The sequence below is a fragment of the Podarcis gaigeae genome, assembly GCF_964106915.1.
Source record: "Podarcis gaigeae genome assembly, chromosome: 4".
Classification (NCBI taxonomy): Eukaryota; Metazoa; Chordata; class Lepidosauria; order Squamata; family Lacertidae; genus Podarcis; species Podarcis gaigeae.
In genome coordinates, this window is record NC_139677.1 from 69539540 (window position 1) to 69563456 (window position 23917).

A 23917-nucleotide genomic window follows, 5' to 3' on the forward strand; every position below is an offset into this window, starting at 1 on the left:
TGAACTGAAATCACACTAAAGTCCACACACTGTTAACCGTCTTCATTTTAGCTACTGTTAAAATATTTGGGAGTCAGAACCCTTAGCTGATCTGCAAAGATGTTGGTAGTGGCAGAAAAGCAGCCATCACAAACATGGGTGGCTCTGTGGGTAAATATTTAAATTGCAATCGTAGATTATAAAAAAGGTTAAGTATTTGCATGCCCTGTCACTTTAATATTTTCCCATGCTTTTGAGTCTATTGCCAAGGGAGTTTTCAAACCTGGCCAAACTGATCAACTAAGAAAATCCAGCTTAACTCTGCAGTGTTTCAACCTTGTCACTGTGTTCCATTGCCACTTGCCATATTAGACCATATTTACTTTAGCAATATCATTTGCTTGATGGCCTTGATCATTTGCTTTGTATGGCTGCTATACAAAATGCAATGTTGTGTAGTCTAGAAGTTGCAAAGCAATGATGTATCTACTTGTCAAATATTTCCTAGGTAGAATCCCAGACACCATAAAAATCATCTTTAATAACAGACAATATTTTATTGAACAGTTCTATTTACAATACAAAAAGTTTAAAATGGAAACACTACTGTTGATTTATTGCAGTTTGATGGCTCAGTTTTAATTTGTATTCATATAAAATGCAAAATAAAATAATTTAACATTCAAGAAGGAAGCACAAATTTCCTTTCTTGGCGAATCTGTAATAGCTTTTACAAAGTAAGAGTCTCAAAATGCACACACTGCATTTAATCAAAGTGTTATACAGTACAAAATAAATAAAAAACACCCCTTTTAAGTGTTTCATCTTACCCCTTGGTGTTAAACAAAGAGTATTGCCGAACCTTCTTGTTATACATGATCCGAACTATACAATTTATAGATGTTTAACGAATATGGCTAAATAACCAAAGTACCAGTGACCTTTCCCACAGATATCCTATTTCCAACATTTTCTAGAAAACTGGTTGTAGAGGAAGGTTACCCAGAAAATAATACAATTAGATTTTTACATATCCTTTAAAATGAACCAAATTTATATAGTAACAAACCTGTGAACATCCTTTTTAAGTGTCTTTCAAACCCTAAAGAAACTGATCTGGAAAACACAGCCAACAGTTGGGTAGTTTAGAACCCTTTTAGGCACTAAGGGTTATTCAAAAAAATAAAAAACAACTGATAATCAGATATGTAACTGAGGGTCAGAATAAACAGAAATGCTTGAAAATAATAGTGTTTTCCCATATGATAGCAGTTAGATATTGGGCATTCAATTAGAAAACATGGTCAGCCATGAAATCTGTATTTGTCACCCTAATTGGGGCAAGCGGAGATTGCCAATATTGCCACCAGCTGGTGAAACATAGAACACACAGCACTGTGTTGTTTTCTAGCCTTTAAATCTTAAGACAAGAAGATAGTCATGAGTTCAGTAACACTTCCATGGCTGTGGGCATTCTTTTTCTCTTGACATTAGGGTAAGTAAGAGATGGAAAGGGACTAACACCTGTCACAGCACATTTCTCTGGGTAAACCCTTCACAACAACTATCTATTGTGCTGTCCCTTTTGGAGGTGGGGGGCATAAACAGCTGGAGAAATACAGTCCTGCAGACAGACAGACAGATGGAATACCATCCATTATTAAATGTTCAATGGTAGAATTTAGAATGTAGACTATCCATATATAACAGCTTTAAGCACACGAAGTTCAAATATTTGCCCTAGGTGTTTCTATCTCAATAAATGTATCAGTGTGTTATCTGAATTAGCAAATCTCCACTATCCAGCAATCCTTGGGCCAAAAATCTGAAACAAGGAAGACTGAAAAGGGTCACGGGGGGGGGGGGGATCTTCCCCATATGGTCCCAGCAGCTACAGTCTTTGTACATCTAAAGCTGGTTCTATGTCAACAAGAAAAGGGATCCCAATTATTTCCCAGAACAATTAAGAAGTTACACCAGGGGCATGCAGGTGGTTGGTTGGTTGAAGTTTCCCATTCCCTGTATTGAGTTTAACAGTGGCAGCCTACAAACAGCCAAAACCTAAGATTGGGTTTTGTAACCTGAGCCCTAAATCAGAAAGTTACCCTGAGCTCTCTTGCTCTCTCAGCATTTTGCAGTTAGTGGGTTTGCTAGATTCTGGCCACTGTTTACGGTAAACTTATTATTTAAAAGCCACACAGACTGGGTTTGCCATCTTGATTTTTAAGCATTCCTGTTTTAAGGTGCCTGAAATCTCAAATATTCAGATACCTGCCAGCAGACCCGTCCTTTTTGCAATGCAATGGCATGCTGTCCTAGTACTAAAACATATCCAAAGCATTTGTGTGGTGGCATAGCTAAGAGATCAGATAATAACTGGAAAATAGTATATTCATTTTAAAATTTTCTTTTTAAAATGGTTTGATACAACAGGCAAAATAAACTGAAAAGTAAACATTTAAGAGAAGGGTAATTTTTCTTTTTTACGAAATGTTTCCTATAGCTATTTTGACTGATTTTCTACACTTTAGAAAATAATTCATCAACTTCAAAAAGGAAATAATTACTGAGGAAGCCAAATTTTGAATACCCAATATATGGTGATATACAGAAAATAAACACAATTTCAGACTAAAGAGGTGTCCAAGATTGTTGTCCATATCCAAAAAACAAAACAAAACAGCAGACCAGATGAAGTATCACAGCTACAATATCCACATAAACTGGAGAGGGAAAGCACTGCAAAACTCAGTTGTCTTTTAAAGCAACTTGATTATATAGTGCATAATAATATTTTTTTTAAAAGATACTCAGTGTGATGCCACTGAAGCAGGTTTTTGAACAGCACTAATACTCTTCCATTCAAATTTAGCAATGTAACTAGAAATAAATAAAAAAGCCAATACACACAAGTCCAGGACTACCTGAATATGAATACTATTGAAAACTGAAAGTGTCATGGCTACTAGTCATGATGGCTATATACCACATCCAGAATCAAAGGCAACATGTTTCTGAATTACCAGCTGTTGAAAAACAACCTCTTGTGGACTCTTGCTATGTTCCTTGGTCATTATTTTCATTTTGACAGAAATCCACTGAATTAAATGCCATTTATGAGAACGTCCACTTTTAATATTCCAATGATACAAAAAAATATTTACTAATCTAGTAATGGTATCAAGCAGATTCCAGCTAAATCACAGTTAAATTCCAAAATTTGTTAATGACTCCCATTTAATGTAAACTGCTAAACACTTACGGGTGCCAGGGTACACAGAAACAAAACAAAAAATGTTATATTGGATCTCAAGTGGTAAAAAGCAGAGAACCCAGGTATGGCATTTGTGTAATGTGCGATGAGAGTTATTTCCATGCAAAGTAATATTTTATAATTTATACATAACAGAAATCTGCTATTATAATCTGGATTATATTGGGATTGAATTTTGCTATTTTAGTATAGTCTAGAGCAGCTTTGACAGTGGGCAGAATACAAACTAAGCCTTCTGCAAAACGGTTCCTTCAAAGACCTCTGATCCAGAGTTCCCACTGGCAGAAGGAAAAGTAGGCAATTGCTGCCAAGTTCAAGGTGTTGGTATTGACATACAAGTCCCTATACAGCTCAGGACCAGGTTACTTGAGAAGCTGCCTTATCTTACATACAGCCAGTAGATCAGAGTTCCTCCTACAAGTTCCAAGGATTTCAGAAGCCTGCTCCACATTAACTCAGAGCAGAGCTCTTATTGTGGCTGTCTCTTCTGTTGAGATATTACAGGTGGCCGCTATCTGCACTTACCAGAAATGGCTGAAGCCATTTTTGTTCCAGCAGGCTCTCCCAGCTGGGGCTTTGCTATGAGGGTCCACTTGTTAGGGTTTTAGTATTGTCTTAACTGTATTTTCTCTTTTTGTGTTTTTAACTGCTTTAAATTATTCTGTGTAAACCACTGAGATGGTGGTTTAGAAGGCAATTAATAAGTGTAGATTAAGTAATACCTATGGCTCAACAAAAATCTGGATCCAAGTCAATAACCTCAAATGCATGCAAAGGTTAAATACATACTTTGGTGTCCAATACACTAAATGATAGTTTTAGTGTACAAGCATGTTTGTACACTATAATTGCTTCCTCCCCCCCCCCCCCCCCGGTTGGCTAGATTTGATTATGGAGGTTTTGTTTTTAACACTGAAATACGCTTGTTTTATGGATGAGAAGAGGTAACTATGTGAACCTGATCAACAAGTTGAAATGCCTAAAACTGTGTTGATAACTCACACACCATCATTCAATGCTTTGAAACATACTCCACCCAAATAAATATCTCCAAAATATCTGTGGTTAGCAAAGTCTCTTGACATGTGACCTTTCATGAAATGAAAATTTGCATATTGATTTATTCAAGAAAATATTTGTTTGGATCTTATTTTGAATCTGAATGCTCTGTCTTTACATATACAATGTTATGAATGAGGTTGGTTAAAGCTTCACCTCTCAAGGCACAGTGCGAATTGTCCTTACAGGCATTCAGTTAGCTAAAGAAACAGTGAGTCCTAAAATTTTTACCACAAATTTTGAAAAGAAATACATTTCAATAATCTTTTAGAAAAAGCAACTGTTTCATAAAGATAATTGTATCTTCCTATACTGATAACAATATGGGTATATTCGTTTAATTCCCTGCTCTTTCACCAAGAATGAAGTTATTTTGCCAAGTGCTTTTATTCCTAGGATTGACAATCTACTTTGAATCTTGTGGGACTCTAGAATAAATGTATCTTTTTAAAAAAACAACAACCAAGTAGCTCATTTTATAGAGGAAACTGGTCTTTCAAGTTATCAACCGTACCAACATAATAACTATACTTTGAATAAAGTAAATCATTTTATCTCCCAGGTCAAGTTCAGCTGCCTTCAATAGCATGTATCCAACACTGTACTTAAATAATTTTCACTTCACCTGCATTCTTTATAGATGTCATCTATGGGTCAGGTATTGGGAAAAAAAGGAAAGTTGGTGCATTTGAAAGAAGTTTAATTACTTGTGTTTTGAAATATTAGATTGAGACATGCTTCCATGTTTTGTACGCCTTAACATTTTTACCAGGATATGGCCATGTTCTGATCTTCTGTTACATTCACGAGTTCTCTTTCCAAAGTACAGTACAATATAAGCCAAATGCCAATGCTAAGAATAATCAACCTCTACAAACAGATGAACTTTTAATTGACTGGGTTTTATGCATACGGACATTTAATAGAATGACTCAAAATAGTTGTTATAATATAGACAGGCTTCCTTTGACTGTGCACATCTGAAAGAGCCATGTACCACTTGTGTCTCTCCCTAGTTCCCACTCAGTATGTTACTGCACTCTGAACTTACTTACACTGGAACTTCATGTAGGACCTTGTGGCTTCTAGATTACTGGTACTTTGGGGGCTTTAACACAGTTTTTCTGGACTCAAATTCTGCAGTTCCTACAGTCACTTAGATCTGACCCAAGTGAGCAAGATCATGATTTTCTTTAGTAACTTCAGACTTCTTTATAATTAAGGCCAACAGGGGAAAGACAACTGATGCAGAATATTGTAGTGCTCCACCACATCACTCTTCGCTGAGAAATCTTCTCACAACATTTGATCAGGCACCTGTGAACAAATATTACATTATTATGTTTACAGTATACACAATACAGTATTCTCTATTCTTGTTTTATACTGGAATTCAGCTACTTAACAAGTACGGAATACGGTCTTTAAAAAAACACTCAAACGAACTTGCTTGCCTATATTATATTCTAAATCTGACAGATTATATTAAATTGTTTCTTGCATCTATCTACCCTAACATTTTGGATTCATTTCTCCTTAAATGTATTGCACTCATTTTTCAATATTTGTCTGGCACTTGCTTGTTTCCACTGTATCTTGTCTATTGCTTTTACAACTATACACGGACCTAGTATTTCAAAACTTACTTTCATCATCTGAATCGAATCCAAAGAGTGTCCGACATTTCTTTTGTGCAAGGTGAAGCTCAAGTGCTTCTGAGTTACAGTAGGTGGTCAGGCATTTGCTGCATCTTAACCTTTCCGATTTGCTACTAGTTTTATCTTGTTCTGAATGGGTATCTACTTTCTCAGTCAAAGTTTTTCTACGTTTTGGCATGCTAATGTATCGCTCATCCAGGTAACTTGGTGGCAATGGTCTAACAAAAGGCTTTGTTAAAATTAAGCCATATGAAGTATTTTCTGTTACCAGATTTGGTTTGGAAGGCAACTGAGCAACACTGTTTGGTGGTGTATCAAGAGAGTTCTGTAAAACAGGCAGAACAGATCCATTTTCTGTCCCTGTTTTGTCAATCACACTTTCTGAATCAGTATCTAGGGATGCTGAAGAAGTCTGTTCCAGTTCACCATACCCATTGACTAGTTGGTCAGTAACATTACAGTTCTCTGAATTTGGCTCTACCGCAGGTATCTTTTGGTCTATCAAGTTCACCACTGTAGCAGTACCTTCACATGCATTTTCATTCCCATTCGGAATTACACTATTAATTTTCTTCTCACTCTGAATGTAAGTCTTTGGTTCTGTAGAATCTTTCCTCGCTTTCCATGTTGGAACTGGCAAGTCTATTACAGTCTCCTTTTTACTATTACTACTTTCTTTTTCCTGGATGCTACACTGGGATTCCAAAGTAGTATCTGAAAAAATGTTTTCATCAGCTTCTTCCAAAGGACCAGTTTTGTTGGAATAATGTTGAGCTTCATGCTCATACAGCAATGAAAGATCTTCAAAAAGTTTACCGCACTGTGCAAAGTTACACTGAGCTTTAAACTCACTGTGGCTTTTTATATGCTCTGCAAGTTCTGTGGATAGCTTAAATCTCTGATTACAGTTAAAGTGTAAACAAAAATAAACATTTGGATAAACATGCTGCTTTAGATGATCAATAAAATGTTGAGAATCAAAAAACTTTCTCTGACAGAAGCGACATTTTCCTTTATTAGACTTCATTATGTGTTCTTGCACCTTCAAATCAGAGGGGTGAGCTTTCCGGGCATGTTTATTCAGAAATCTTATCTTTTTAAAGACTCTAATACAGCCATTAGCAGGACACTTGAAGTTACCTGCTTGGTCCATAATGTCAAAGTCATTCTGAGGGCATAACACCCCATTTACTTTATGTAGTACAGGCAACTCTTTATTTAGGTTGCTATCACTTTCTGGAAACCTTCCCATGGTTTCTGGTTCAGGAGTATTATTTGAACAGCTATCACAACTACCATTTTCAATAATGGTACCCTGGCAACTATCATGATTTTCAGTTATATCAAATAGGAGTTCAGAATCCTGCATCTCCTGATTTGTATCCGGTATGATGACAACCTCTACTTTGCTGTCTTTGCAGCTTTCCGACTTCCCATTTTCAGTTGTGACACCTGTATCAGCACAGTTTATTTCATTTACATTAGGGGTTTCCTGATCATGACAAGTAACAGCAAGGTGACGCCTTGTCATTTTCTTGATGTGATTCTTTAAGTGCTTGAGCATTACTCCTTTTTGCCTGAATTTCCTGCGACACATTACACAGGAAAAACTGCCTTTTTTCTGATGAGCTTGTGCATGCCTCACAATGTGACCTCCAAGAAATTCCCTGTTACATAACACACAACGGTGCCTTGGTACATTGTGATCGACTTTAGATGAACTGAGAGTTATATGGTTTTTCTTGGAATTATCATGTGCTCCAGAAGGGCTATCATGCTCTAGTTCTGTATTGTTTTCATCAGCTATACAAGCTTGATCACCACGCAATCCTCGACGTGTCTTTGAAACATGTGCGGAAGAATGCCCTGGCGTAGTTTTATTCAAATCAACTGATGCTTTCTCCTTTAGCAGTGCTAAGCAGTTCTGCTTGATCATCAAGAAATTCCAGAACTCGGGATCAAAGAACAAGCCCTTTTTCAAAATTGGAAGCAGCTCAAAACGCACACGATTCTGAACGGAACTGGTTTGATCGTTGTACTCTTCATCCGCACATTTATACAGATGTTCAACTGTGCTATATGATTCCAAGGTGCGCTCAAGGAAAAAGACAGAAAGAGCACATATTCTGACAATCTCCAAGTCATTTGGCAAAAAGTGAGCAATGGTTTTATATATCAGACATTTCATTTTTGGATCATCACGGAGATCCAACTGGAGAGCACTTCCACATATCTCAACACAAATCTGCAGGCCTTCTTTGCCAACCTATGGAAAAGAAATGAGACAATATAACTTATCAATGTTTTCAAAACCCAGAACACAAAGACAATCCAATTTACTGGGATCCTTCTACATCTCATAATATTCTACAGCTATTTACAGATTATAATATACTGAATGGAGCAGGCATGAACATCCCTGCCAAATATGCTGTTTAAAAAAAGCCTCTGTTTAGCCCCAAATATTATTTTTTGCCATGTTATGTTCTTAACCAACAGTTATTGTTTTCTATTACACCATGACTATTACACCAAGCCTTCAATTGGAGTAGTCTTACATCAGGGGAAGGGCCAATGAAGTTGTCTTCCTTGATATGAGCTAGACTGATGGCCTGAGGCTACAACAGCCTCCTATATACTTGCACAACTGTTACAGATTTATGAAGAAGACCTCTGAAAGCACCGAGTTGCACCTCTGTATGTTAGAAGGATGTCATGCTTCTGGTTGTACTTTCATGGTGATGTAAAAGTGAGGAAAAGACATATTTCTCTTATGGTGCAATACACAATCTTCAGATGCACATATAATGTATGCATCTTACTGAAGTATGCCTACATTATAGTGCAATGAAATGAGTAATAAAGTTATTAAATTAATACTTGATGGCATAAGTAACAATGGCAATATAGACAAGTAATATTGAGAAGATTAAGTTTTTTAAAATGCATTTTTCTCGAATAAATTTACAGAATGCAAAAAACTAACAAGCCAGATGCAATAAAAACAATCTTCAAAGTTTCTGTTTAAATACCACTTGGTCTTATGTCCCTATACGGACAAAGAGCTACAAGTTTCACTAGTGGCACTGTGTACATTTCTGCTGCAAACTAAACCATGATTTCACAGTATGTTTTGGATCTTAACCAGGATTAAAATAGTGGTTAGCATTAATTATGATTAAGAGTTATGTCTGCAATGCTCCTATCTCAGATGCAGCATCTATAAACAATTTCCTGACATTTAAACTAAAAGTTCTATTATGCAACTGTACTCTGTGTACAATAATTATTCATAGCAGTGGTGGAATCTAGTATTTTTTTTAAAAAAAGAAGTTTGCAAGAAACAATAACTTACTTCATCCCTAATAACTTTCATGAAAGGGAATATAACTCTTATGTTTGTAGCTATCCTTAGGAGGTGGTAGCATTGCTCTACAAATACTTGTTTTGATGGATTAGATTTAAGCTGCAGTTTACTCCAAATAAAGATCAGCTCCCTATAAAACAGAAAGAGGTTTGTTAGCATGAAGCTCAAACAGCAATTCTGTAAGTGAAATATTTATAGAAGAGTAATTATGCTACTAAGAACACAGTAATTTACATATAACTCAGGATTATAAACGCAGACACGCGCGCGCACACACACACTCACAGAGAGAGAATATGCAGTATATCCCATGCTCTAAGGGTATCTTCAACAGCAATTCAGAAAAGTGAAATCTTGACTATGTATTAGTTACAACTATAAGTTACACTTCTACTAGCCTTTAGTAGCAATATGAATCTACAACCTGCAGATATTATGTTACCATAACAGAATATTATGAGAGATAAAGTATTTACCATATGCAATACATCTCTCCCTTTTTGAGCTGTGGAATAAGGAATGATTCACAAAGGTACAAGGCTAAGGCAGTCTTCCCTTCCTTTGCAATGTTGCAGATGATTTCAGTGCCATTCTTGCAATCAGTCCTCAGCAAGTGCTATACAATCAAAATGAGATCCATTTGAGTAAGTCTAGTAACGTTAATGCTCACCATTTAACAGTAATTGGAATCCTCAAATTGCTGCTACTAGAGCAATTGCTGTCAAATATGAATGCCAATTTTATTTTGGGTTAGGATTGGGAGTGTTGCCTAGATTTTATTTTAGAATGGAAGTATATTAAGACAGTTTCTATACAACATTTATTTGACCCTTATAAGAAGCTAGTTTGGCAATTTGATTTCAGTAAAATGCATCCCAAAAACACTCAGTAACAATGTTGAAAGGAATTTAAAAAATAACTTCATAATATTAACACATACAGAAACTTGTGATGGAAGTTTAGCAGTAAACTATAACTTGCTGTAAATTGATGTATTTTTATTCAACCCTATGTAAAACTATTGATTGTAACAGAATAAAAATTGCTACCTAATTAGTTTTGTAGCAGAGTGATTAAGATAGTATCAAGTATTATTTTAATTCCAGAAAAAATAACTAATGTATGCATGCCATCTGTGTATAAGATGACTATTTAGAGAATTGGATCATTAGTAATAGATCATTAGTTTTGTAGCAGAGTGATTAAGATAGTATCAAGTATTATTTTAATTCCAGAAAAAATAACTAATGTATGCATGCCATCTGTGTATAAGATGACTATTTAGAGAATTGGAGACCATGTTTTAGAGTCATCACTGCCTGCGGCACACATTTTTTCTGCATCAACACTGTTTCTGAACAAGGTCTAAACCACTGAGCCTCTTGGGATTGCCAATCGGAAGCTTGGAAGTTTGAATCCGCGCTAGGGGTGAACTGTTGTTCTGTCCCAGCTTTTACCAACCTAGCAGTGCAAAAACATAGCAGTACGAGTAGATAAATAGGTACTACTGTGATGGGAAGGTAAATGGCATTTCCATGCACTCTGGCACTCGTCATGGTGTCCCGTTGCACCAGAAGCAGTTTAGTCATGCTAGCTATATAACACGGAAAGATGTCTGCAGACTAACGCCGGCTTCCTCAGCCCGAAGTGAGATGAGGGCTGCACCCCATAGTTGCATTTGACTGGACTTAACCATGCAGGGGCCCTTTACCTTTAACCTTACATACAGTGCCACTGCTATGGGATTCTATTGAGAAGACGAACAATTAATACTGTTCCAGCCTAAAATGTTTTAAAACTGTTTTATGTTTTAAATAACATTAATTAACACTATAAACCATTAAAATGCAATATGTTTTCTCTCACTCCCCCCACGCCACAAGAGAACATGGATCTCATCAGGAACTGCTTGCAATTTGGTCCAATCAATTTCGCCTCTCCATTCACTTATATATGCCCCCCATCACACCAACTATGGACATCCAGTTCTGGAGTAGGGGTAGTGCAATGCTAGCATTAGGATGGAAACAGCTTCTATTGCTCTTCAGAAATTATATTCTGTACAAAGTTTGATATTTAGTGCAGGAATTTGATTTTAAAACATCCTTGTTTTACCATTTGTCTACTTTGCTGTAATAGAAATTTTACAATTATCATCAAAACATTAAGCTATATTGTTAAGCACAAAAATGTGTTGAACAGTACCTCCTGAAAAAGCTGGTCTTCCAGTGGTGACATATAAAGACACATGAAAAATGCTTGATGGAAGTAAAGGTCTTTACTAATATCTGGATGATTCATGCAAGATTTGATTAGAGCCATTGCCTCTGGGATGCGTTCACAGGCAATAAGGTATCTGGCACGCAATTCAAAGAACAGAGGGTTTTCAGAGCTTAAATATTTGTTAACTGGTAAAAAGAAATGAAAAAAACCAGTTAGATTACAAAAATCTTAAATTGCAACATAGGTTAAACAAAAAGTTCTATTTTATAAAGATGTAAGGTAAGAGCTTCTGTTAAAGTTAACAAATCATGCTAGGTCAACCTCCCAACAAATTGCTTTCCGTATTTATGAATTGCATATGTTGTTGTGTAAATCTGGTTATATTATACTGTATTTTTACCTGTACTTTATGTTCTAAGTATGTTGGAGGCCTTTTTTTCTATAATAAACTAACAAATTCAATTTAAAAAATTGGTAAAATATCTAGATTAATAATAGAATGAGGTCAGTTAGGTGTCAGCTACTTTAGAAATCAGTATAAAAATTCTTACATTAACAAGAAATAGCATATCACCTCCACTGCCACATGCCTCTTTCATATTAACTCAGCCCCAGTGACAGTTTAATGACAACGGTAAGCCTTTTACTGCAATATTCTTCATTACAATTGCATTTCAAACTCCTATACAAGCAAATGTTTCAAAATTGACTGAGGGGAAGATTTGTATAGACAATTGGGGGAAATGCATGGAGTTGTTCTTTGAACTCTTTGCTCATCAGGGGCAATACACAGAAATTGAAAGCTCCACATGTATAAGCGGCCAATAGGGCAAGACTAGTGTGCTCATATTAAGAATAACACAGGCCATTTATTCCACCCGTGTCTTTTAATTTCCATGGCAATTCATTTTATTCTGTTAATGTGATTTTATGGGGTGTTCTTTTTTCTTTCTTTTCCATAACTGTCAGCTACCCTGGGAATAATGATACAGCAGGAAGGAAGAGAAATTCCGGTTTTTTGTTTTTTTTTTTTTGGGGGGGGGGAATTAATGAAATTATAAATGTCAATTCTACCCCGCTATCCCCAGTATAAAATGAGTGACAGACAACCTGCAAATGAAGTTACATAAAATTATAAGCAGATATCATGATTTAGGACATTTCTTTGTGGTACTATTTTGGTCTATTCATGGAAAAAAGCTTAGTACCCAACTCCTGAGAAACTGGCTTTGCTTTAAGGACAGCTTGTAATATAGGATCTTCCCAAGGCCCTCCATCTCTGATAATTCGAGTCACCAACTCCAAGTTAACGCTTCCATATCTGCTCAAGAGGTTTTGACATTCCTAAAATGGATACAAATATTTCTTTAATACGTCAAGTGGCCAAGTGGACTGAGCTTTGTTTGTCTTTTCATAAATAAATTGCATAATTTAATATAATTCCATATACACACAGGGTAAAATACATTCAAAGCATTAATTCTCGTTTAGCTTATGTCACGGGCAACCTTTTCCGTTGTTTACATTTGTATTTTCAAAATTTAAAATAAAATTTTAAAAAATGAATATAACTGAGAGATATCTTGACTAGGTGGGAGGGAAGTCAGAGTGCTGGCCAGTAATGTGTTCAGGTTACCCTTCTCAATGCACCTTGACTAGCTCTCTCAAGCTTTCCTTCCCCAACACCTCCAGCAGCACACAAATATATCACAGAGACTTCTGCAACATTCTCTCATTGCGTCACAGGGTGAAGGCTGAGATGGCAGTGGCAATGCTGGGAGGCAAGCCCAAAGTGCTCAGTGTTCTTGGTGAGTGAAAAGGCTACAAGAAAGACATCAGAGAATGGTACTGGCCTGGCAAAAAGCTGTGTGACTCTCAGGCTTATTTCCAATTGACAGCTCCCAGTAAGCACCTTGTCATTTAGCACTAAAAAGTTGTTTTCTACTTTCCCAGTGTGCCTGTGAGGACAAGACACTGTAAATGTGGGATCCAAAGTCACAGGCTGAAAAAAGTTGGCCACCCTTGTCCTAGGGAAGTTTAGCATAAAAAGCTAATCTTACTGATCTTAGCATAAAATATTTACCAGTGATCTCATTTCTCAATTTTAAGGTTTTTCAAAGCAGGATCCTACTTTTTGCTTACTGAGTCTCTGTCACATACTCTGAAAACTGTAATAATAGCCTTTCCTCAAACGTATGAACAATAAATTACCTGGATTGAGCCCAGCATATCTTTTAAAGGATCTTCATAGAATTCATCCTTTCCAAAGAACAGCAGCAATTCAAAAAAACTCCTAAAAATCAAAGCAATTAGGAATCAAAAACGAGGCAAAAAATGAAGACATATTTAGTTCACAAGTTTTAAGCGCAGAATTTTAAACTAAGCACCAATGTAACACTAGCCCCTGTGGGCTTTATATCAAAGAAGCACGCTGAATTGCATCAGAACACATGAGGAAGCCACTGAAGATACTAGAGCACTAGCATATGTTCTCACTTATGTATCACGAAGATGAAACTTGTGTGACTGAGATAGGAAGGCACTGGGAACCTGTGGCAGTCCAGAAGCTCCTAAATTCCAACTCCTGCCAGCAAGCATGTTCAATGGTTGCGGATAACCATAATTGTAGTTCAGCAGCATCTGGACGGCCACAGAATCCCCATTTCTGCTATGAACTCAGCATTAATTCTGACTATCCCTTCCCTCGTATTGCACATGGCTTGCCAGTCCGTATTAATTCAGTCCTATCAGTAATCAACTTCATAATGGCTACGAAGTGGGCAATCCTCAAGACTGCGGAGCCCAAGAGGAGAGAGAGCGAGTCAACTCCAGCTTCCTGGATAATGTAACCTAATGATCCCAAATGCATGTGGTATTATGAGAAGCAACCCTTATAGGAATCTGCAAGGGAAGTTCCAAACATGTTTCACTATCCATTCTGGCCTTCCAGCCAAAAATACAAGTAACTTCTTGAACAATTTTACAAGCCTCTGCTAAGGCATTCGTGACACCAACAATACCTCAAACAAAAGTGCAGATTATTTTAGTCCACAGGCAAAATTTAAAGGCATAAATGAACACATCTGGAAGCCGAAATTCTTCCTCAAAACCAGGCACAGGCAAACTCGGCCCTCCAGATGTTCTGGGACTATAACTCCCACCATCCCTAGCTAACAGGACCAGTGGTCAAGGATGATGGGAATTCTAATCCCCAAACATCTGGAGGGCCGAGTTTGCCTATGCAAACCTTCAAGCTGGAGATTTCTGTGTAAATGCCAGGGTTATCTCTATCCCTATTCCACTTCAAAGTTGGGAGGAAGGCTGGCAGCTTGCTACATTCTTCAGAGAGCGGTGTCATACTTGCCGTGGTGAACAAAAGTACTGAAGCATCATTGTAAAAATACGGAAATCTAGTTAAGGTATAGAACACTTAAAGAAACTACATCAATATTGACTAACTACAGATTTGAGCTTTTTAATGTGCAGTGCCTAAGGAAGAGACTGGTAATTCCAGCCAGCAACTAGCCAAGTGTCTCCTAGTCTTCACCAGCCAAGGAAAACCTCTCCCACACCCAGTACATACTCTGCACTGGCAGCTGATACTGGCTGATATGTATCAAAAAGAGACAAGATTGAGCTTTCAGTATTTCAAAACAGAGACTGTACGGGAACTTGTGACTCACAAGTCAAACTGAACACAACTATTATTTACAGAGGTGGCAGACGCGAGGCAGACAGGGGATTAAAAATAAAAGGTATTTCAATCTGATCACAGATTATTTTGATCATCATTTAAAAAAATGCTTCAAAGCAGGTTTATCAAGTGCTTGAGCTGGTTTCCAATTTAAAATAAGCAAACATCCTAATATGGCATATCAACAATTAAGTTTCTTTTAAAAATAGTAATAACACCATCCCATCTAAAACTAGCTTTTCTATGAAATGTTCAGCTCTGTTTCACGTCTTAAATTCACAAGGGAAAATCCACCCCTCCTCCAAATGTATCATAGAGCTAGATTAATTAACATGTGGAAAATGAGAACTATCACCCAATAATATATATAGGCTAATCCCAGCCTTACATGTGAACACACAGGAGGATATTGTTAGTTACAAACTGAAACTTGTGAAATGGTTATGACAGCAACCATTGATTTTTGCAAGGGGGGGGTAATGAGAGATTAATCTTCTTCACAACACTTAACTCAGAAAATACACAGAGTGTCATTGACTATGCGTTTCTCAAGTGATGAATTATCCAGAAAATTAGGACAGAAATAGGAGAAACAAATATTTTGCTTTGACATGTTCTGCTGAAGTTGTTCTATCTTCCCAGGCATTTTTATTACCCAGTTGTACAGGTTTGCTGAGGCCTCAAACTATTCTTTATGGTTTCATTATATATTTTAGTTTAAGATATAGTTTAGCACTTTTACTTGTTCACAACATTGGAATCTTACAGGATGAAGAGTGAAATAATAATACTTACAAGGCTAAGCTACTCAGCACATACTGCACGTGCTCACAATCAGTTGGGAATGATACACAAGCAGATGTGAAACAACAGAGCGCTGTCTGAAGCACTTGAAGCTGTGGCAGAGGAACCTGCCATCTTCCAGCATAGTCTTCCACAACCTATTGGCAGGGGAAAAGGGAAAAAAGAGTACAAATTAAATATGGTCAAAATTAGAACAAAGAGGAATCCTAACAAGTTGCAAAGCCATGGGGATCTCTTTTGTAATACAGTAGTACCTCGGGTTACATACGCTTCAGGTTACATACGCTTCAGGTTACAGACTCCGCTAACCCAGAAATAGTACCTCAGGTTAAGAACTTTGCTTCAAGATGAGAACAGAAATCGGGCTTCGGCGGCGCGGCGGCAGTGGGAGGCCCCATTAGCTAAAGTGGTGCTTCAGGTTAAGAACAGTTTCAGGTTAATAACGGACCTCCAGAACGAATTAAGTATGTAACCAGAGGTACCACTGTATTTGGTAAATGGGCAGTCCACTGTCAGGGTCAATAAAATTGCTACCAAAAATTACAACAATTTGAGACAGGACAGGAACTCTGATAAACAAGAACTAGATCTGGATGAAACTGAGGACTGCTAACACAGGCACAATATAAACAAGTGTGCCTACATACACAGAAAAACTACTGGGGCTAGGGGCCCAACAACTATTTGTCCTGACTTTTTTTACTTTTGGAATGTTTCATTACCCATCTCAGTGAAGGGCTGGAATTCTTTCACCAAATAGCATTACTGTATTTATTGTTAAAATATTTGATATAAACACACCACCTCATTGCATCCATCCTCTCCATAACATTCAGAAAGAGCTAACAAGCAAGATATAGCGAAGAAATAGAAAATAAAGGGTAGTATGAAGAGAAAACAAAGCAAAAGAAGGAACGAAGAGGGAGAGGGAGACCGCCATCAACCTAATGGATATGTGTGGGCTTCAAAGCTGATCAAATATCATATTAACAAATTATCTTTTGAAAAACTGCACTTAGAAATCTCATTTTACCTGTCGGCACCAATAAGGCCAAGTTTTAGGAAGGAATGCTTATTTGGTGCTCTTTGTTTTGAGCAAGCTGGTGTGTGCTCTTGCCAGGGAGAGGGAACAAAGGTGCTTGCAGGCATTTAGTAACAAGCAGTTCTTCCACACATCCTACAACAAGACTGATGGACTAATAAAGACAGGAGGGGTGGTTGGAAGGGGGATGAGAATGAATGTAGCTCGTCAAATGAATACTTGAAGGGAGGGCAGTGGGGTGGCCTGCTAGAGATCATCAACATGAAGTGACCATCATTGCATAAGGCAACACCTCCCATTCAGTTTTTACCGCTTTGAATATTTTACTACAAGGTCTAGTGATGAGGAGGGTATTCAGCATCAAGTATATATTGCAGAAGCTGCACAACTTGTTCAAATAATATTTAAAGCAGTATTTAAATGAATATGTTGAGTGTGCCTTGCATTTGCAAACACAATGGAATATGCAACATATTAACTACAGAGGGGACAGAATCTGTGTTTGCATGTAGATTATGAGGTTGAATCAACTGTGTTCATTCATTTATTTTAATTTAAAGATTAAAGTCTGCTGAAACTTTACTGGCATTGCTTTCTATAGGACAGGGCCAATAACATTAAAGGCTTGTTTTCTCGTTGCTGTCAAATGAACCTTGCCAATCCCGGGGACAACCAATGAAGCTTCACACAGTGAAAAGGTTGATTTATATCCCACTTCCATTTTTCCCATAGGCTTTTTTGCTGGATAGGATTAAATTGATCCAAATCTGTTAGTAAAAATTAAGCATATATGTTTTTAACATAAATAGATGTCAAGCATGAGATGCATTTTCTCCAGAAACAACAATACTGCAGTAATTTATAATTCTTTTTAACATAGCCATACTAGCTGCAGCAGCTGTAATCCTAGTACGTTTCCGAGCACAATTCAAAGTGGTGGTGCTGACCTTTAAAGCCCTAAATGGCATCGGGCCCAATATACCTGAAGGAGTGTCTCCACCCCCATCATTCAGGCCAGACACTGAGGTCCAACACTGAGGGTCTTCTGGCGGTTCCCTCACTGCAAGAAGCGAAGTTACAGGGAACCAGGCAGAGGGCCTTCTCAGTAGTGGTGCCTGTCCTGAGGAACGCCCTCCCATCAGATGTCAAAGAAATTAACAACTACAGTCATACCTCATGTTGCGTCCGCTTCAGGTTACATGTTTTCGTGTTGCGTCCTGCGGCAACCAGGAAGTACCAGAATGGGTTACTTCCGGGTTTCGCCGCTCACACATGCAAAGAAGCACTAAATAGCGCTGTGCGCGGCCACAGACGCAGCACTTTGGCTTGCGTCAGTTCCGTGTCACGGATGGGCCTCTGAAACGGATCCCGTCCGTAACACGAGGTTCCACTGTATCTGAGGATTAGAAAACATCTGAAGGCAGCCCTGTTTAGGGAAGTTTTTAATGACTGATGTTTTAAAGTACTTTTAATCTTTTGTTGGAAGCTGCCCAGAGTGGCTGGGGAAACCCAGCCAGATGGGCGGGGTATAAATAATAGATCATCATCATCAATGGGAATGGTTGAAATGACACTTGTTACCCCCCCCCCCCAATATCACTTAGAATTCGGATAGAAGAGAGATTAAACCATTTCCACATAATTCATAATATGATCTAAAATAAGGTACAAAAAATATATTAAAAACTGCAGCAACCCCACCCCCAACAAAACCCCAAAACCAGGAATGGCTAAACTTGGCCCTCCAGATGTTTTGGGACAACAACTCCCATCATCCCTAGCTAACAGGACCAGTAGTCAGGGATGATGAGTACTGTAGTCCCAAAACATCTGGATGGCCAAGTTTGGCCATGCCTGCCCTAAACAACACCCCAACCCAAGAGTCTGCTCAGTAGCCTCAGGGCCCTGCCCTCCCAGGCTAGGTGGGGAAAGGCCTGCAAGGCAGAGAGCAGGTCATCTAGGACTTGCAGCCAAGAAGGTCCAGCTGTTAAAGAACTAGCTGTTTTACTTGTAGCACATTATCTAAATATCAGCACCCAAAACCAGCTTACACTTCAACTGCACATCTTGAAGTAGTCCTTTGGTCACAGTGGTTTACCTGCCTGTAAAGAGCTGAAGGGGGACGCAGGTGGCGCTGTGGGTTAAAGCCTCAGTGCCTAGGACTTGCCGATCGAAAGGTCGGCGGTTCGAATCCCTGCGGCGGGGTGCGCTCCCGCTGCTCGGTCCCAGCGTCTGCCAACCTAGCAGTTCGAAAGCACCCCCGGGTGCAAGTAGATAAATAGGGACCGCTTACCAGCGGGAAGGTAAACGGCGTTTCCGTGTGCGGCTCTGGCTCGCCAGAGCAGCGATGTCACGCTGGCCTGGCCACGTGACCCGGAAGTGTCTCCGGACAGAGCTGGCCCCTGGCCTCTTGAGTGAGATGGGCGCACAACCCCAGAGTCTGTCAAGACTGGCCCGTACGGGCAGGGGTACCTTTACCTTTAAAGAGCTGAAGGCTACCCTGTGACATTTCTAGCATAATATACTATTTTTAAAAAGCTTAATGTTTTCTCTTTTATATTTCCTCACTCAGTCTAGAATAGGCTAGATTTACTCTGAGATAAAATTTGCAATTCAAAGTTACTCTATTGCATATACACATAATTATATGCTATGGAGAAAATGTAAAAATACAAAGTATTTTGAACCAACAACAATAAGCAAGATCAAATATATTAAAGTTATGCTCTTACAGATTATCAGCCAGTTAAACAATGTATGAAGAAGCAGGAGAAATGTTTACAGCCAAGGTGGGGAATGTGTGGGCTTCCAGATGTGGCTGGAATCCAAATCCTACAAACCCGAGCTGGAATGGCCAATAGGGATGGTAGGATCTGTAGTCCAGCAACATCTCCAGAACTACTTTTTTTATTATTTACAAGTTTAACAATGAATGCACCTTTCACTATGAAAGCAAAGAACACATTGTAGCAGTATTTAAAAGTCAAGGAACACAGGAAGAAGCCAGTAGCCTGGTCCCATGATAGCTGCAGAGCAGGGGAAGCCCCTTTCTGTATGATCAGCATGGGAACACAAGATACTAACTAGCTTTTATCAGTTATGCTAGTGAAAGACTTATTTTTCTCCTCAGACAGCATGGAAACCAATAAGACTGGCTGAGGGGGAACAAAATTACATGCACACCTTCTTAGTGAGCTATTAAACACAAAGCTGTTTAAAATGCCCTTTTAACTCTTGGTCTTCAGAAGTTATGTAAAAGACTCAGCATCTACTGAGAAATGAGACAAGCAGTGCAATTCTACCAAATCCCACTGTGTTCAGTAGGACTTGCTTGTTGATAAGTATGCACAGGGTTGCAGCCAGAATCTTGTATATGAAAACAGGATAGTATTGCTATGATTCTGCAAAAATATAGTCAGTTCTCTAGCCAAAGGGAGTAGTTGATGAAAATAAGAAATCTTGTAAGTAGCAGCTAAGTTCACTATTCCTATAAAGGCCTACCTCAAATTTCAGAACTCAGAGCTTGCAAGGTAAATGAGCACTTGCCATAAAGTACTTACCATCAAGGAAATAATTTAGTAGAATAATATTAATCAGATTATGTACATGTAAACTGAAATGCCCAAAGACTAAAACACAGCTCCAAACTTGGATCCCGACATGTGTTATGCATATCCTCTACCTACAAATATTACTAACTGAACAGGTGTTACTCAACATCAAATTGCAAAATCAATGTCAAAGTTAGGAACACCCGTTGCTTACGCATAAACTAGTTATGACAACTAAATCCTCCAGTCCCATATGATAAGGAATAGGAATTGTAGCCATGAAAAAGCACAGCTTCCTTTAGCTCTGTTTCACTATTGCTTTCTTGTAATAACGCTGTCTCCTTCTTCCAGTTTAAGGCATCAATTTTCTTAAGTTTTTTTTAATATTAAAAAAAAAACCTTGACTGCAAGGTACTGCTTGTCAATACACATATATGACCATCAGACTCACACAAGTTAATAGCCATACACTTTTCCATATCAAGCACACAACAATGTATGTGTTATTGGAATTTATTAAAATTGTCATTTTATACTAGCTACTTTACCCTGAGCATCCAATTGTGGAAATTTATAGTAATAATTCAGTAACTTTGTATATCATTTTAAAACCACTCTACACCAGTCAGGAACATATTCACAGGGTTGTACACAATGAGTGCACAAATGAATTTACAACACTGCCTGGCCGAAGCAGCTAGCAAGGCCTTCCATACCTAAGCCTCCTCACACCAGAGACAGAGAAAAATACAGCTTACAAGACAAGACAGATCCTGTATGAGAAAAGAGCCAAGGAAACAGTGACAGTGGAAAGGCACAACACTGCCTGGTTTAAACAGAAAATGGAGGATATGAAGCCAATAAAAAAATAGAAAGGCAAGTTAAGTAGATTTCCATTCCAGCCCTAAACACACTGATTTGGAAGTCTAAATGTTTATCAATGAAGACTGTTTAAAACTGCAAGTTTTATCATGCCAACCAGATTTTTCACCAACATAGCACTGTAAGTGTGGAATAGATGAACTCTCAGTGCATAGAATCTACGTGTTTGAAATAATGGGGAATGAGAGAGAAACAAAGACTGGGCCATTCACAGTCCTATTAAATCTAGTATTTAAAAATCAAAGGTTTTAAAGAAAGGATTACAGAAAGGATTCTTTAAAAGGTATCAGCACACAAGATGTAGCTAGCTAGAGATTTGCAAGTTAGTTTCTATCAGCAGTCTTCCTCCAAAGCATAGCATTTTATACACTGGCATTTTTTTCTGTCTGCATGCTATTAGAGAAGGGGAGAGAGAAGCACCTAGCATACAGTCACAGTTGTGCGCTTCTGCCTGTTCTTGTCACTACACCACAATCAAAAGTGCCTAACACAGGTTACAAAGCTATGGTGTTTACAATAATCTACTACTCAAGCATTTGATATACTATTTATATAAAATGCATGGCCAACATGAAATCAAAGCTATCTTCTGATTCCCTCTGCATTAACAACCCAATATGAACATTAAAACTCAATGAGTTCACTTACTTCCAGGTAAGTGGGTAACAGGAGTCCATCCCTAATAATTTAAATACAAAATAAGAATAGCAAAAATGGTTTTTTTATTTGGCCACCAAGTCAATACATTGTCATCCAGTCAATTTTGAATTGCTGTTGCCTTATATACAAGCAACCTACAAAAAAGCAAACAATGCAGCAATGACATTTAGCTGTCATTTATCATCTTTAGGCTGTTGAAACTGCTTTAAAAATGTTCCAAACCTGGTAAATAGTTGAACAGCAAGTGTTTCAAAATTAAGCAAATAATTCATTAGAACAATTGACTCCAGGAGGAAAAAAACCCGATTGATTCCAATGAGCATACACACCTGCAAGTAAGTTTCGCTAAATAGGGTGAACTTCACCTCAAGCACGCATTGCACAGGACTGTTCGTGTCATAAGATACCTTGTAGAAATAGCAGCCGAGTGATGTTTCAAATAATACGAACCAAGCAGTTGATTAATAAAACAAGACCACTCAACCAACCTCCTCCTCTTCCTCAGGGAACAAAAGCCTTCAGGGACAGCTACCCCCTCCTAACAAACAGCACCAGCAACGCAAACTAGTTTGCCACCAGCATTTTTCTTTCTCCCGTGGCAAGGAAGCATTATTATTATTATTATTAGATAGGAAGGAAAGGCCAGGAAAGACTTTCAGCGGAGGAGAACAAACCTGTGTCTGTCTCCTCATGCTCCTTTTTGCCTCTTGCAAACAACTCGCACCCCCTCCGCCAAGCTCTGACCTCACGGGGACCCCCGCGCGCCACCCTGGCAACTAACTGCCCGTCCGGCGGGCGGAGAGGGCGGGGAGAGAAGCTCCCTCCCAGCACCCCCACCGCGACATCGCCAGGAAGGGAGGGAGGGGAATGAAAAGGTCAGGCCGAGCTCCACTGTTGACACCCCACACAAATCACTGTTCCCTCTCACAATAAAAGAAGGGAGGGCCAACCACGAGCTCGTGAACCTCGCTATTCCCGAGGGGAGAAACTGACCTGAGGGGAGACTAGAGGAATGGGAGAGAAAATGAAGGAGCTTCCCAAGCGCCCGGTCGTCGCCCGTGAGGGGTGGGGGGAGCGAACAGGGGCCCAGAGAACTGCGCCTCGCTTTGGCCGAGAAAGGAGCCCTCAGAGTCGCCCCCTCCGGCGGTTGGTCCGCCCCCGCGAAGCGCCTCCAAGAGAACCACCCGCAGGGGACCCGTCGCCGAGCAGGTTTCCTCCCCGGCCGCCCCTGTCCTTCTGTCCGTCTCCCCAGCCCACCCCCACCCCGCAAGGTGTCAGCCTCTAGGGGGCGGGGCCAGCGCCTCACCTGGCAGAAGCGGTAGCAATAATACTGGCTGCTCAAGGCCGGGGACAAGCCGGTGGGAAGCCGCGGCCCGGCAATGGCCTCGAGTTCCTCGCCGAGCCTCTCTGACTCCTGATCGCTCTCGTCTTCCGCCATGCTGCTCCGGCCGCCCTGCGCGTACCGAGCTCCTACAGAACCCCTCCCCTGTGCTCCCGATCCGCCGGATGGCCAGCCCCCTGTCGCGGCGTTCCTCAATTCCGGCACCACCCCCCACGGGCCGTCCTTACTGGCGAGCTCGCTTGTCAATCAGCCGCCACGGGCCCCCGCAACCTCCGACCCTCCGGCCGTTTAATTTCGGCACAGCTCCGGCTCTCTGGCTCCTGATTGGGAAACGCACCTCCCTATCCGCGGCTGAACTTTCAGACCCACATTTTGATTGGTG

The 23917-nt window shown here is 39.3% G+C and overlaps 1 protein-coding gene across 5 annotated transcripts; it reads right to left on the reverse strand.

The window, feature by feature from the left end:
* Positions 1-516: 516 nt before the first annotated feature.
* On the reverse strand, positions 517-23890 carry ZNF654 (zinc finger protein 654). Of its 5 annotated transcripts, none has more exons than XM_083736204.1 (9): positions 23500-23890; positions 16050-16195; positions 13772-13853; positions 12769-12904; positions 11543-11745; positions 9814-9953; positions 9326-9467; positions 5959-8236; positions 517-5629 (listed from the first exon to the last, which is right to left on the reverse strand). In XM_083736204.1, exons 1-9 carry the CDS (start codon positions 23629-23631, stop codon positions 5622-5624), a joined length of 3267 nt encoding a protein of 1088 aa, XP_083592330.1. In that variant the 5' UTR covers positions 23632-23890; the 3' UTR covers positions 517-5621. The 5 variants fall into 5 exon arrangements, with proteins under 5 accessions (XP_083592330.1, XP_083592329.1, XP_083592333.1 ...); XM_083736203.1 differs by having other exon boundaries at positions 517-5607; positions 5940-8236; XM_083736207.1 differs by having other exon boundaries at positions 23763-23844.
* Between the last annotated feature and the right edge of the window lie 27 nt (positions 23891-23917).

Coding starts and splice junctions, on each gene's coding strand:
- ZNF654 (XM_083736203.1), bottom strand. CDS start 23,631: ATGGCGGAAGACGAGAGCGATCAGGAGTCAGAGAGGCTCGGCGAGGAA. Junction 12,905..13,771: donor ATATGCTGGGCTCAATCCAG/GTAATTTATTGT, acceptor TATCCATTTTAG/GAATGTCAAAACCTCTTGAG. Junction 11,746..12,768: donor GCCAGTTTCTCAGGAGTTGG/GTACTAAGCTTT, acceptor TCTTTTTACCAG/TTAACAAATATTTAAGCTCT.